This window comes from Pteropus alecto, unplaced genomic scaffold, assembly GCF_000325575.1.
Source record: "Pteropus alecto unplaced genomic scaffold, ASM32557v1 scaffold88, whole genome shotgun sequence".
Classification (NCBI taxonomy): Eukaryota; Metazoa; Chordata; class Mammalia; order Chiroptera; family Pteropodidae; genus Pteropus; species Pteropus alecto.
Window position 1 is genome coordinate 12,717,846 of NW_006494611.1, and position 13,887 is coordinate 12,731,732.

The following is a 13,887-nucleotide window of genomic DNA, read 5'->3' on the forward strand; positions in this document are numbered from 1 at the left end:
ACTCAAAGCACAACTGGAATGTCTACTCTCTTCTAAAAGCCTTGCCTGGGTCCCTGGGCACCCTCTCCTCTAGAAATAATCACATAGTGTTGTAATCATTTGTTCACATACTCATCTCTCCCATAAGGCTGTGAACTCAACTAGGGGGAGGATGATGTCTTCCTCCACACCTAGGGAATGCCTGGCAGTAAAGTAGCCAATGTTGAATGAATGAAGAAATGAATAAATAGGCACAGCAATGTTCTCAGGAACTACTACTGAAGAGGCGCACGAGCCCCTCTTTGTCACGGACCTACACTCGAGTGCTACACCTAGCGCTATGTCTGTGCCTGTGCAGGAACGTGCCCTTTGAGCAATACACAGCAAGTAGGAGAGGAGAGGAGACTGAGCTCTAATGTTAAGGATGGATCCTTATTCACCTTTGGAATAGTTCCAATTGTCTGGGACTGAATATAACTTTTTAAGTGCGATATTCTCACCAGTACTCTTGCCGAATGAGAGCTGGGCTGGGACCCTTGGGGTCTGAAACCGCTAGACGATTAGGGGGCAAATCATTTAATCGCAGTGCCAAAATTTTCCCACTTAAACATTAGAAGTTTGCAGAGAGTGTGGGTCTGTAGATAATTAATTGTACATTGATTCAACCTATTTTCAAGGTGTGCCTGGGATATATTGATCAACACTGAAAAACACACCTGCTGAGTTCAATCGGCAGCTGAGGGATCTTTTCTGCCTCCTTGGAAGGCCCAATGGGTCGGCTCTTGGACACTCCCTTAGGCCCCTCCTGGGACGTGGACCTGCAAGAGAACTCGAGCCCCGCCTCCCGGCGTCTGCCCGGGCCTCAGTGGGCGGGGCTCGCCACGTGGAGCGAGGACCGGATTCTCAGAAGGCGCCTACGCGGTTGCCGTGGCGCAGCTCTGGGTCGGCCCCTAGCCCCACGTCAACAGCGGAGGCCCCGCGCCCTGGCTTTACTCCTACGCCGCTGACGTAACGTCATCTTTCGGGACGTGGACGGAAGAAAAAGGAGAGTAATCCGGCGCCAGAATCTCACCCGCGTGTACTCTGGGCTGGGCGTCGGGGCCCTGCGGTAGCGGTGGCGGCGGTGCTGAAGCAGGTACGCGGCGGGGGGAGGGGACCGCGGGGATGGCGAGGCGCCGGCGCCTCTGCTGGGGCTGATGCGGCGCCGGGGCCGAGGCGAGGGAAGGCGTGCGCGCCGGGCCGCGGGCGACGGTGGGGGCTGCCCGGGCGCTGCCCGAGGAGGAGCCAGGTATCCCGGGGTTGGATCCACGAGTGGGCATGGGCGCGCGCCGAGGGATGGCGGCGGGCTGGACCTCCCAGGGCTCGTTGCACGGCCCCGGCGCGATCTATATGCCGGGGTGCGGGGGCTCCAAGGTCTGCGGGGACTTCGAGCACCCGACCTTTCTGGCCGCCCATGTGTACACCCAAGTGAAGGAATTGGTTCAGGTGGAGGCTTGAAGAGTCGGCGGACCCTTTCTCGGTACGGGAGTCCGGATCCAGCTTGCAATGCACCTGCCTGGTTTTGATGTTTTACCGTGGTTTATAATTGGCCTCACGCTGACTCTCAAGGCCCTGTGTGTACAGTTCCCTACGGCCCGACCTGTCTGGCTTTCGTGATCCTGTTCTCAAAACCATCCCCCCCGCAGCCGGAGAATCCGCGCTCGACCGCCTTTTGCAGTATGGCATAAGGTCTGTGAATAGTTCCTGGCACATCAGGGCGCTGCCAGATCTCCCCCTCTCCCATTGTTATCCCTTGCTCTCGATGAGGCGGTTAGATTTATCATCGAGTCTTTGTCTTTAAGTGAACCATAACCGAGCTTGCGTTTCTCGGTGAAGTTTGTTGGGACTAAAGTTCAGTTCTTCATCCAAATCAGTAAGATAAGGACTTTCTGTTTAGAACATATAAAGAGGTACTTGATAAATGTCCTGAGTCAAAACATGGAAACTTTTTTCACCTGATGACATTGAGTATAGACACACGCACAAACACACATAACCCATTTGCTCCCTGGAATCAGCTGTCTTGCTTTTTGAGGCTGTAATAAACTTTGGCAGGATGAACTGTCATCCATTGCAGTAAGGAAGGGGTCAGTTAGAGGCGATGTAAGGGGAGAGGACAGGAGGCTTGGTTCCTAGGTCAGTCTCCAGCCTAATAACTTAATGATTTTTAACATTCGGAGCTTTCAGCTACTCTTAGATAAGAGAGGAGTAAACAGTCAATAAGTGTAACGTGATTATTTTCATATCCATCAGAGAATTTTTATTGAATTCTTTGTGCCTTTGACAGGTCCTGAAGGAAATAAAGAAATAGCTATAAGATATCATTAGCATCCAAGAGACAGAAGAAGGAAAACTGACATTTACTGAGCATCTGTTGTACCAAGGCATTCCATGTATTGTCTCATTTAATTTTCACAATAATCTCATGAGGTTCTTACTGTTATTGTCCTTGGTTTACTAATGAAGAAACCAAGGCTTAGAAAGATGAAGGCACAAAGCTAGCAAGTGCAGAGCTCCAACCCAAATCTTTCTAACTCCGAAGTTCACGTTCCCCATCCTATTTACTATGCTGTCAGTGGGAAGTTTATAATCCACTTGGGAAACGCAACAGTAACACATGAACCAATTAAAAACTAACCTGTAGGATTATATTTAATGCTAGAGTTGATGGGGAACGTTTATAAAGATGATGGAACTAGAATTTTAATGTCGATAATTGATTATTTTACCCTTTTGGCTCTTCTATGGGTATTTTGGAGAATTCACATTTAAATAATTTTTTAGCAACAATTGCTGAAGGAATTTATACAAGCATCAAACGTAGACCATAGACTCCTATCATGCTTCAGTTTTAAGCAGATAGTTTTCTCTTGGGATCTTCCAGACACTTCACAAACACTGGCATCAACAAGGACAGCACTTAACACTTTCTATCACATATAGAAAGTGTTCACAACAGATGTATCCTGCCAATCTCTTCTCTCCCCTTTCTCTGACTTTGCGCAGAATAAATTGAACAGTACATGCCACTCCTGTTTCTCTTCACTCTGGGGCTAAATGCTAGTCTTTTGAAGCATGTTTAAGAGCATTGGAATATGTCCATCAAGCACAGAGCAAAAATTAAGAGGAGGCCCACAGGCAAAGAAGGTGCAGAATTTTTCTTATTTTGTAAAAACAGCAATGTCCCTGTAGCATAAGAGCTGCAATAATGAATGGCTTATTCTCTGTATATGTATAGGATAGAGCCCTTTACCTTTTTGTGAAATAAACTATTCTTTGTCTGAAGCCTCAAGTTTGACCTAGAGTGGGAAAATGCCCACAACCACCATGTTCTCAACTCTGAAGTTTTTAGCGGTGTATTCATCCTCCATGGGATGTGCCTACAGTCATTTAAAATGCCAGCCATTGTCAGGCATTGTGACTCTGTCCCAGGGATGCAAGAGTATGCTTCAGATTTCTGTGGATGGTAGGAAGAAAGACATGGCAGCAGCTGCTGACCTTTCCTCTTCTTGAGTTAGCAAGGATCATGCTGACAAATCAAATATGTGGTTTCAGAGTTCTGTTGCAGGGAGATAGCAGGTAGGCGGAGATGGCCGTTGTTGGATGTTGGATATGTTTTTGATCCGTTGGAGACTCCCTAATGGTATAAGAATTGTACTAAAGATTTAATATCAATGTATAAACACTATACCTTAAAGTTTTTTGTCACTCAACATTCATAATCCTTAGTTGCCATTTGCTTGCATAAAAACTAAGGTGGTCTAGGAAAAGAGGGGTAGAGTTGGAGGCTGGTAAGGAGCCATTTGTTTGTTTGTTTTTTTCCTCTCTTCAGAGGAAGTGAGAGTTTCCCTAATACAGAGGAGTTTAGAGCAGGAGGGTTAAGTTTTCACTCTGAGTGTGGGACAGTGGAGGAAAATAAAATGAATTGTGTAGTATTTTTCATTATTCGTTTTTTTAAAAATGCATCCTGCAGGTACTTTGATCATTGACCACATCACAACATGTTGAGTCAAGTCTTCCGCTCTGGGTTTCAGCCCTTCAACCAGCGTCTCCTGCTCCGGGCCCCATGTACAGCTCTCTCCAGATCTAGTATGTACCATAGGAAACTTAAAAGTATGTGGGAAGTTTGGTCGGAGTGTGTTTCAAACAAGATTTTAAAGGAGGGGTAAAAAGTAATTTAGCAGAATTGGGTAGACAATAAGCAAGGAAACAGCCCATTGGTGAAATGTTCTAGTGTTTGTATTGATCAGTAAAATGAAACTTTTGGACGTAATAGATGGGTTTATGGCATAGAATCTGGTGATGGTTTCACACATGTATACCTATCCCCAAACTCATCAAGTTGTATACATTAATTTTTTATAACTTTCTGTATGTCAAATAAATTAACTCAAAATTAAAAACATTTTTAAAAAATAAAGTGTTACCTATATTCATTCCCCCCAAATTTTTACAGGTGTTTTTATTACTTTATTGTTATTAAGTATTTAATTTCGAGATAATTGTAGTTTCACTTGAAGTTTTAAAAAACTAAGACAGAGACAGTCCTTATACCCTTTACCTAGTTCTCCCAATATCTCAAGCAGGATGTTGATGTTGAGAGCGTCGAGATAAGAACATTTCCATCACCACAGGACCCTTCGGGTTTCTCCTTTCTGGCCATCCTCCTCCTCCTCTCTGTCCCTCCTCCCTGTCCCTCCTCCCTGTCCCTCACCCTTGGCAACCTCTACTCTGCTCTCCATTTTTATAATTTTGTCATCCCAAAAATTATATATAAATGGCATCATACAGTCTGTGATCATTGGGAATGACTTTTTTTTAACTCAGCATAATTCTCTGGAGACTCATCCAAGTTGTGTGTAAAGTTGGTTCCTTTTTATTACTGAAGAGTATTTAATGGTATGGGTATACCACCGTGTAACCATTCACTCATTGAAGGGCAATGGTTGTTTCCATTTTTTTGACTATTAAGAAAAGGGCCACTATGAACATTCATGTACAGGATTTTATTTGTACATAGTTTTCATTTGTCCGGGGTAAATGCCAAGAGTTCAACTGCTGGGTCATATGGTAGTTTAATAAGAAACTGCGAAACTGTTTATGTAGAGTGGCTATACCATTTTATATTCACACCAGTAGTGGATGAGCGATCCACTTTCTCTTTATCCTCACCAAAATTTGATGATGTCACCCTTTTTTATTTTATTCATTCTAATAGTTATGTAATGATATCTCATTGCGATTTTAACTAGCTTTTCCCTAATGGCTAATGATGTTAAACATCTTTTCATGCACTTATTTTCCATCTGTATATCTTCTTCAGGGAAATGTCCTTTGCTCATTTTTAATTGGATTGTTTGATTTTTTACTGTTGAGTTTAGAGAGTTCTTTCTATGTTTTAGATACTAATCCTTGGTCAGATATGTTGTTTGAAAACGTGTTCCAGTTTGTAGCTTGTTGTTCTCTTAACAGGGTCTTTCACAGAGGAAATTTTTCTTTTTATTTTGATGAAATCCAGTTTATCTGTTTTTCCTTTTATGAATTGTACTTTTGGGGTCAAACCTTAGAATTCTTTGTATAGTCCTAGATTCTGAGATTTTCTTGTATGGTTTTTTTCTAAAAGTTTTATAGTTTTACACTTAGGTCCATGGTCATTTTGAGTTAATTTTTATATAAGGTGTGATAGTTAGGTTTTTTTGCCTGGGGATATCTAGTTCTAACACCATTTGTTGAAAGGCTATTTATTTTGTTTTGAATTGGCTATCTCCTTGATGACACCTAAATCTTATCAATAGTCTATCTCCAAGCCTTACCAAAAGGGGACTTGCTTATCAACTAATCAAATAATCAAGTTTATTATCATCTGGAGTAATTTATCATTCATGTAAAGAAGAATGTAAGGGTTCACTCATTCATATAAAGAAGAGTTCAGTGTCTGAAACTAGGCTTCCTGGATTTGAAAACTAATTCTGCTACTTAGTAAGTAACTTAGTAACAACACCTCTGAATTTAAGTCACAATTCTATGAATTGGCATTTTGGACCAGGTTCAGCTTCAGAGTAGTTCTATGTCTGTGTTCTCACATTGGCTCAGGGCTGATCGTTGAGGTCCAGGGCACCTCTGCTTAGATGATGGATCATCTCTGTTCCACATGGTCTATTATCCTCCAGCAGGCTATCCGTGGCTTCTTTACGTGATGCTTGCAGGTTCCCAAGAACAGAAAGCATGGAAGCTGCAAGGCCTCTTGAGGCCTAAGCTTAGAATTTATACAGTATTACTCCCGCTACAGTGCATTGGTCAAAGCAAGTCATGGGGCCACCCCAGATTCAGAGTGCGGGAAAATAGACGCTACCTATTGATGGGAGATGGTTCAAGCATTGTGGGTATTTTTGCAACTGGTAATGTTGATAAGTTACTCGAGTTCTCTGGGCCTCAGTTTTCTTATTTATAAAATGAGGCTAATAATAATAATAACAACAACAACAATAATTCATAATAGTTCCTAAGTCGGGAGGCTTAAAAGAATTCAGTAAGGTGACAACGATGATGATAATAGTGATAGTTAACACTTTTTATAATACTGGCTAATACCTGAGTGTTTACTTTTTGCCAATCCCTGCTTGTACTCTGACTCTTTTCATCCCCCAAAACAACTTTATGAGGTAGCTGAGGTAATAGCAAGTAAGTGGAAGAGTTGAGATTCCAACCTTTGCAGTCTGGCGCCAGAGCCTACACTTGTTGTTTTACCTGTCATCTGCCCTGCAAAGGAGAATGAATAGGTAACACAGCTCCTGGTATATAATAAGTATTTGCTTCAGTATCTTTATTGTTGACATTGTTGTTTGTTCTCAGTAACCTCACTCACAGAAAGAGGTACTTTCTGATCTTGTTCCTAGATTTATTTTCCTATTTTTGTATCCATATTTTTCTGGAGTCTGGAGCTCTGTGTTCGCTTACCATAATAAGCAGAAGAGAGGAAAAGAAATTAAAGGCAAAGTGAAAAATCACATAGATACAAACAATAGAGGGAAGTGGGAGGCCAGGAAGGGAGATGGAAATCCTGTCATAGTCTGTCCTTGCTCAGGCCTGGAACACAGCCTCATTGATTGCAAAGCATAAGGACTCTGATGCTGAAAGGGAAAGGCTTCTCCTTTATTGGAGTTATGACCCGTGGCACCTTTGCAGAACATGGACAGCCTTACCCACCATCGCCACCGCAGCACATGATACCTTGGTAGCCTCTCAGACTTACTAGGTGGAAATGGCTTTTCTTTGGGACTTAGAGCCTAAAGATTCCTTAGAAGATGGGAAGAGATTACCCATCTAGAAACATCGGAGTTTTCCTAATTCATCAAGGCCTTCTCAGTCCTCAGTATGGACCCTTAAAAGTATAATGCACTGCAGAATATTAAAAATGCCCCCCAAGAAAGGTAGGGTTAGTCTGGGAGGGTGAAAACATTGTTGAAAAAAAAGCCTGGATCCCATAGAACTGTTGTTGGTGCTCTAGCCTACTGACGTGACTGAGCTTGAACCTTGTTCATAATTGTAGCCTCCTCTTGCACCTTGTCAGCCCTGAGCTGCTCTGACGCAGTTGCCAATCTCCAGAGTGACCTTTGAGTGCCTGGCACTGAGCCGAGCCACCTTCTCCTGATACAGACTGCATCAGGAGTCTTATTTGTGCTTACCTACCCTGCTACATTCTGATCGATTTCTGTCATTTGACCACCTGGACTGACGTGCATGCCATACCTATGTCCCTTAGTTGCACTCTCAGGCTGCCCCACCCATGTTTAGCACACTTCCAGAACAAGACAAGCCCTTCAGTGGACAGGAGAGAAAAATGGCCAGCAGGCCTAGTCTTGAGAGCTGTCATAGTGACACTTTGGTGTAGCTCCTTGCTCTGCAGACAGCCACTGATGATCATCCCAGGTCCATACGCCAAGGGAGTAAGTCTCTCCCTCTATTACCTCTCTGTGTCAGGTCAGTGAGGCCAGAACTGTTATATATACAGCTTTCAAGCTTAGACTTAGATATATATATATATTGCTTAGGATAATATCCCTGTATACTGAGCCAGGGTACCAGTAATGATGAACCTAATGAAGAAAGGTAGCCCTCCATGGAACTTAGCCCCAAGAACAAACCAGTCCTTTAGTCCCTGGGACTCCTCTTGCAGAAAGAGACAACCCACCTGTGAGTCTAGCAAGGGTGCGAAGCACCATTTCTGTCCCAGATGATAGACTTACTAAGCAACTTCTGCCAGGAACTGGCGTGTGAGCCTGTTATAAAAAAAAGACCATGTAATCTCCCAACAAACTTGAAACATAGTCACTTTAAAAATTTGTTATTTAAGAGAGGGAAGGAAGGATTTTTTTTACCACTTCATTAGAAATGTTCTTTCTACGATTTGTACGTGAAGGAAGCAGGAAGAACACGCGGCAATCTGGTCCACAAGAATAAGATTCTGCCCTCTTTATCCACCAGTGGTACAGCATAGAGAAAAAGGATAGAAGCCAGATTATAGTTAGAGGAGGTAGTGGTCAGAAGATAGAGGCAGTGGGTCTAGAGAAATTCCGAGAAATCTATAAAGGGAAGTAATAATGGTTTATACAAGTGAAGGAAGCTATTCTATAATAGTACAATATTAGAAGAATCGTCCAAAGGTGGCTTGGAATGCTTGCCTTTAGCAATTCATTCGACTATTTGTTAATGCCTGTAATGATACATAAAGAACTCTTGGATCCTACCATCTGCAACAACATGAATGGACCTAGAGGTTATTATGCTGAGTGAAACAAGTCAGACAGAGAAAGATAAATACCATATGATTTCACTTATATGCAGAATCTAAGGAATAAAAAGAACAAACTAAGCAAAAACAGATTCACAAATATAGAGGACAATCTGATGATGGCCAAAGGGGAGAGGGGTTGAGGGGCCGTGAGAATGGGATGAAGGGTTAAAGAAATACAGATTAGTAGTTGATAGATGGTCATGGGAATGGGGAGCATGGCTTAGGGAATGCAGTTAGTATTAATGTGATGGCTAGGTGGAGAGCCAGAGGAGAGAAAGAGCAATTAGGGGTATCATTTTATAAACTATATAAATGTCAAACAAATGTATTATATACTTGAAACTAATAAAATTTTAAAAGAGAGTGTTTAACGGATTAAAAAAACTCTTGGGGTGGGGAATGCCTAAAGTTTAGTCCTGCTGAGAACCTGTGTTGCCCATCTTCTCTCACTTCTCACGATCAGGGAATCCCACCAAGCCAAAGTCCATTTGCTGTGAGTGAGATGACCTGTCAACAACTCTTGTTCACAGACAACTTCTTCACTCCTGTCCAGTCTTTGCCTGCCACTCTGCCTGTTCACTCATCTCCTTCTGTGTCCGTTACAATTAGGTCAGATGGGTAGAACAAAAAATCCAAAACTGATAGCTCAAACAGGATAGAAATCTGTTTCTCTTTCTCCTGAGAGAAGTCTGGGGGCCTAAAAGAAGGGAGGCAGTCCAGGGGTTCCAGAGTAGTATGTGAAATGATCAGGCTTCCACATTCTTTTGCTTCACAGTTCTTAGTGTGTTTTTTTGTAGTCTAAAATAGATGTTTGAGCTCCAGCCTTTATACCCATGTTCCAAGCAGCAGGATGGATGAAGGGAAGAAGGAGCACTTTTCCTTTTTTTTACATTTTTTTGTCCACATTTAATGTAATTTCAGTCAAAAGGCATCAATAGGTAACATAAAATTGGGTCAGAAGGAGAAGAGATTCTAAGAGTCAGAATGGTTCTACGTATAGAGAGTAATGGGAGGGCTCTGAGATGGTGAACCTTAATTTACCTAGGAACAAATAATAGCCGTGAATTGACACAAGTAAAAGTGGCTGGTGGCAGCTTGAAATCAGACAGCCATGGATTCAGATCTCACTCAGGAAGCACTTTTCTGTTTAAGGATATTCCTAGAAGTCTCGCATAACATTTTTATGTGTACCTCATTAACTGGAACTTAGTCACATGTCATGTCCATGTATATCTGAGCATGAAAGTTTGGGAAATGTGGTCTTCTGACGTGTCAGTGTACCCTGCTAAAACGAGAAATCTCTTAATTTGTGAGATAAGGGTGGGAATAATTGGACCCATGAGAATTGGCGAAGGGATTCATTGCCTGACATTTGGCTCTTACTCATTTTGGCTTTATGCAGATATATTTTCAGCTTTTTGTTTTGTTTGTTATTTTGTTTTGTTTTGCCTCCCTAGAAATCTTATACAGTGTTGGAAGAAAAAAGAATCAGGAAAAGTTTGCTTAGGGGTAGATGTCCAAAGGGATAGAAAGTATCTGACTCCAACATATCTGACTCCAACATTCATTCCTTCAGAAACCTATCCAGTGTATTATATCATTATTACAGCCATCTGGATCCATACTGCCATGTCAGAGATAAACTTTATAGGTAGATTAGTTATAATTTTTTATTACTCATACCAATTACTTTGCTCTTAATTATCTTTGCTAATCAGACTCTCTTTTAATAGTGGTGTGATTACTTTAAAAGGTTACTTTTTTTTTTATTATGAAAGCAATGCATTTTTATTGCATAAATTTGGAAAACATAGGAATAAAGAAGAGAATTAAATCACCCATAATCCCATCAAGAGATAAAATATTAACGTTTTGATATATTTTCATCTTTTTTCTATGCATTTGGACATGTCTATGAAACAAAAACATGAGCATTTTCCTATGTTGTTAAAAATTCTAAAAATGTTTATTAATCTTTCCTGCTTTTGGATGTTTGCTGATTGTTTGCTGATTTTTCCTATTGTAGCACTGATAAATAACCTGATGAATCTCTGTTTCAATTTCCGACTACTTTCTTAGAATAAATTTCTAAACATGCATTTGCTGGATCAAAAGGTGTGCACATTTTTAGGCTTTTGCTATATTTTGCCAACACTTGTCTTCAGGAAATATGGTTTCATTTACAGTCTTCACCAGCAGCGTTTGAGTATACCTGTGACCTGTGTAGTAGATATAAACTCCACACAATACTGAAATAAGAACATGCTAAATATGGCTTTTGATATACTGGTTTTACTCAAAATGATAAAGCTATTTTTTGGTGGCTAAAGATATATTGTGCATATATCTTTTTAATGAGAAAATATATTGTTTTTTCTTTCTTTCTCCTCTCTCTCTCTCTCTTTCTCTCTCTTTCTTTAATTCTTTCTTTCACATTTGACTTTGTTTGGGGGCTGTAGATCCTGTCCAGCCTTTAGCCATCAGACATGTTCGTTCTTGGAGCAACATCCCCTTTATCACTGTACCCCTCAGTCGTGCACATGGCAAGTCTTTTGCCCACCGCAGTGAGCTGAAACATGCTAAGAGAATCGTGGTGAAACTCGGAAGTGCTGTGGTGACCCGAGGGGATGAATGTGGCCTAGCACTGGGACGCTTGGCATCTATTGTTGAACAGGTAATGGCCCAAATGGAAAATTTGCTGAACTAAAATACAAGTGTTTTTAAACTGTCAGTACAGGCTTATCGGTTTGTACAAATATTCCTGATTTGAGTGCAAGACATTTAATTCAGTCTGAAAACTCTCTTTCCCAATAAAGATGCCAGTGGGAAACAGCATCCCAAGGCAAGCAAAGGGGATGTCAAGGAGTAGAGTTGATCTCATGCAGTTCATCCCTTAGGCTTCTTAGTGATGAGGAGCTATATGTATAAATATGCTATATATATATGCAGTTCATCCCTTAGGCTTCTTAGTGATGAGGAGCTATAAACATTGAGATATATACACACACACACACACACACATCAGTGTTTCTTAATCCTGGCTGCACATTAAAATTATCTGAGGACCTAGAGATGCCTAGGCTTCACACTCAACTATTTAATATTATATCTATGAGATGGGATTCAAGCACCCATGTTTATAAAGTTCCCCAAGAGACTCTAATATGTAGTCAGGATTGAGAACCCAGATGGATGTGTGTAAATATTGAGGTTTCCCCATCCCCCCCGCCCAGTTTTGCTGGGCCTTTTTTAATTAGCCCAATAATCTTGAAATAAATAAGAACTACATTGCAAAGATTTCCCAAATCCAGATATTTAAAAGGACTCACCAGACTCCACAGCGAATACCCACATAAGGCTTTCATTTAAAGGCAAAGGATACAAGGCAGCAAGAGAGAGAGTGCAAACAAACATTGGAGGGATTCTGAGAGACAAGTCCCTATGCACAAGCCCCCTGGGGTCTTTATGTGGAGACAGGGACCACAGTCCGTCTCCAGATTGAATCACAAGAGATCTGTGCAAGGAATGTTGACTTTGGAAGGGCTCAGAGCAGAAGTTTCTAGTGGGGGTTTAATGCTCCCATGGCCATGCAGTCAAGGCAGGCTGACCACACAGATTATCAGTAAAGAAACTGACCTTGGGAGTTGACAATGGGAATTTTGGACTTTAAACATCATACCACAAATCCACTACTCTTAATCTTTGCCAAGAGCAAGGATCAGCAAACTCGTTCGGTTAAAGGGCAGATGATAAATATTTTAGGCTTTATCGGCCATATGTTCTTTGTCTCAACTACTCAGTTCTGCCATTGTCGCACAAAACCCACCTTAGACAATATGTGGATCTGTCCAAGGTAGGAAACAAAGTGACCATAGCTGTTTCTGGGCAGACAGAGCAGAACAGGGTCAGCATCTGTCCCTGGCCTAGCCCATAGGGATCACACATGCCCGAGAAACAGCCTCATCTCCCCAGTTCATGTCTTAGAATTTGAGCCATCTGCTAAATTTATGTCGCGACTCCTAGCTCCAGACTTCTTTTCTGGGCTCTGTTTCCTGTAACTAGGCCTTCTGCAGATATCAGACTCCAGCAGATACCATCAAGACCTATGGATGCCACCAGAATTCCTTGTTATAAACTTCTGAATTCTGTCTGCCACCTACTTCCCAGATTTGAGTCAGCATATAGAAATCTGTATTTTTTATGGAGGATCACTTATTGTCACTGTTCCAAATGTACAAAAAATTAGAAAATAACCCCCCAGGAATCTGTATTTTTACCAAGCAACCTTGGTGACTTTTCTAGGGCTAGCCCAGTGCTGGTCCATAAGCCAGCATTTGGGAGCCACTCAATTGTACACCCTACCTGAGTTTCTTGTGAAGAGAGGAAAGAGATATTGCAAGTAACTAGTGATACCTTTTCCTTCCTCAATGTCAGGTGTCAGTGCTACAGAACCAAGGCCGAGAGATGATGCTGGTAACCAGTGGAGCCGTAGCCTTTGGCAGGCAACGCTTGCGCCATGAGATCCTTCTGTCTCAGAGTGTGCGGCAGGCCCTGCACTCAGGGCAGAACCAGCTGAAAGAGATGGTGAGATCTGCTTCCCCATCCCCTGTAATAGATCCTCAAGCCTCTGTTCCTTACTCCAAGCATGCCTTGTCTGTTGGTGTGTTACAGGCGATTCCTGTCTTAGAAGCCCGAGCCTGTGCAGCCGCTGGACAAAGTGGACTGATGGCCTTGTATGAAGCCATGTTTACCCAGTACAGCATCTGTGCTGCCCAGGTGAGAGGCTGGCCTTTGCAAAGTGTATGCAACCCCTGAGGGTGATTCCCATGGAGCAAGGGGATTGTGAGCAGGGCTGTGGAGATAGACTGCTAGGAGATAGTCTTGGCTTCACCACTTGCTCCTTGGGAGATCTGGAGAAAGTCTTTAAGTCTAACCTTTATATGCCTCAGTCTCCTCATCTGAAAAATGAGGATATTAGTGCCTATTTCAGAGGGTTTTTGGAAGGGCTTAACGAGAAAATACATGAAAAGCATTTAATGAGGTGTCTGGTACGTAGTACACTCAAAAAGTATCAG

General features: G+C 42.1%; 1 protein-coding gene across 2 annotated transcripts in view; it reads left to right on the top strand.

Moving 5' to 3' along the window:
- The first annotated feature begins 887 nt into the window (after window positions 1-887).
- The window catches only part of ALDH18A1 (aldehyde dehydrogenase 18 family member A1), a 36,069-nt gene continuing 23,069 nt past the window's right edge, over window positions 888-13,887 (top strand). The window contains exons 1-5 of one of the 2 annotated variants that reach the window (XM_006925932.3): window positions 888-1,114; window positions 3,992-4,107; window positions 11,272-11,486; window positions 13,247-13,396; window positions 13,484-13,588. In XM_006925932.3, the coding sequence (XP_006925994.1) occupies window positions 4,020-4,107; window positions 11,272-11,486; window positions 13,247-13,396; window positions 13,484-13,588 (558 nt within the window). In that variant the 5' untranslated portion in view covers window positions 888-1,114; window positions 3,992-4,019. The remainder of the gene's footprint in view (window positions 1,115-3,991; window positions 4,108-11,271; window positions 11,487-13,246; window positions 13,397-13,483; window positions 13,589-13,887) is intronic. The other variant, XM_006925931.3, reaches the window with a different exon arrangement.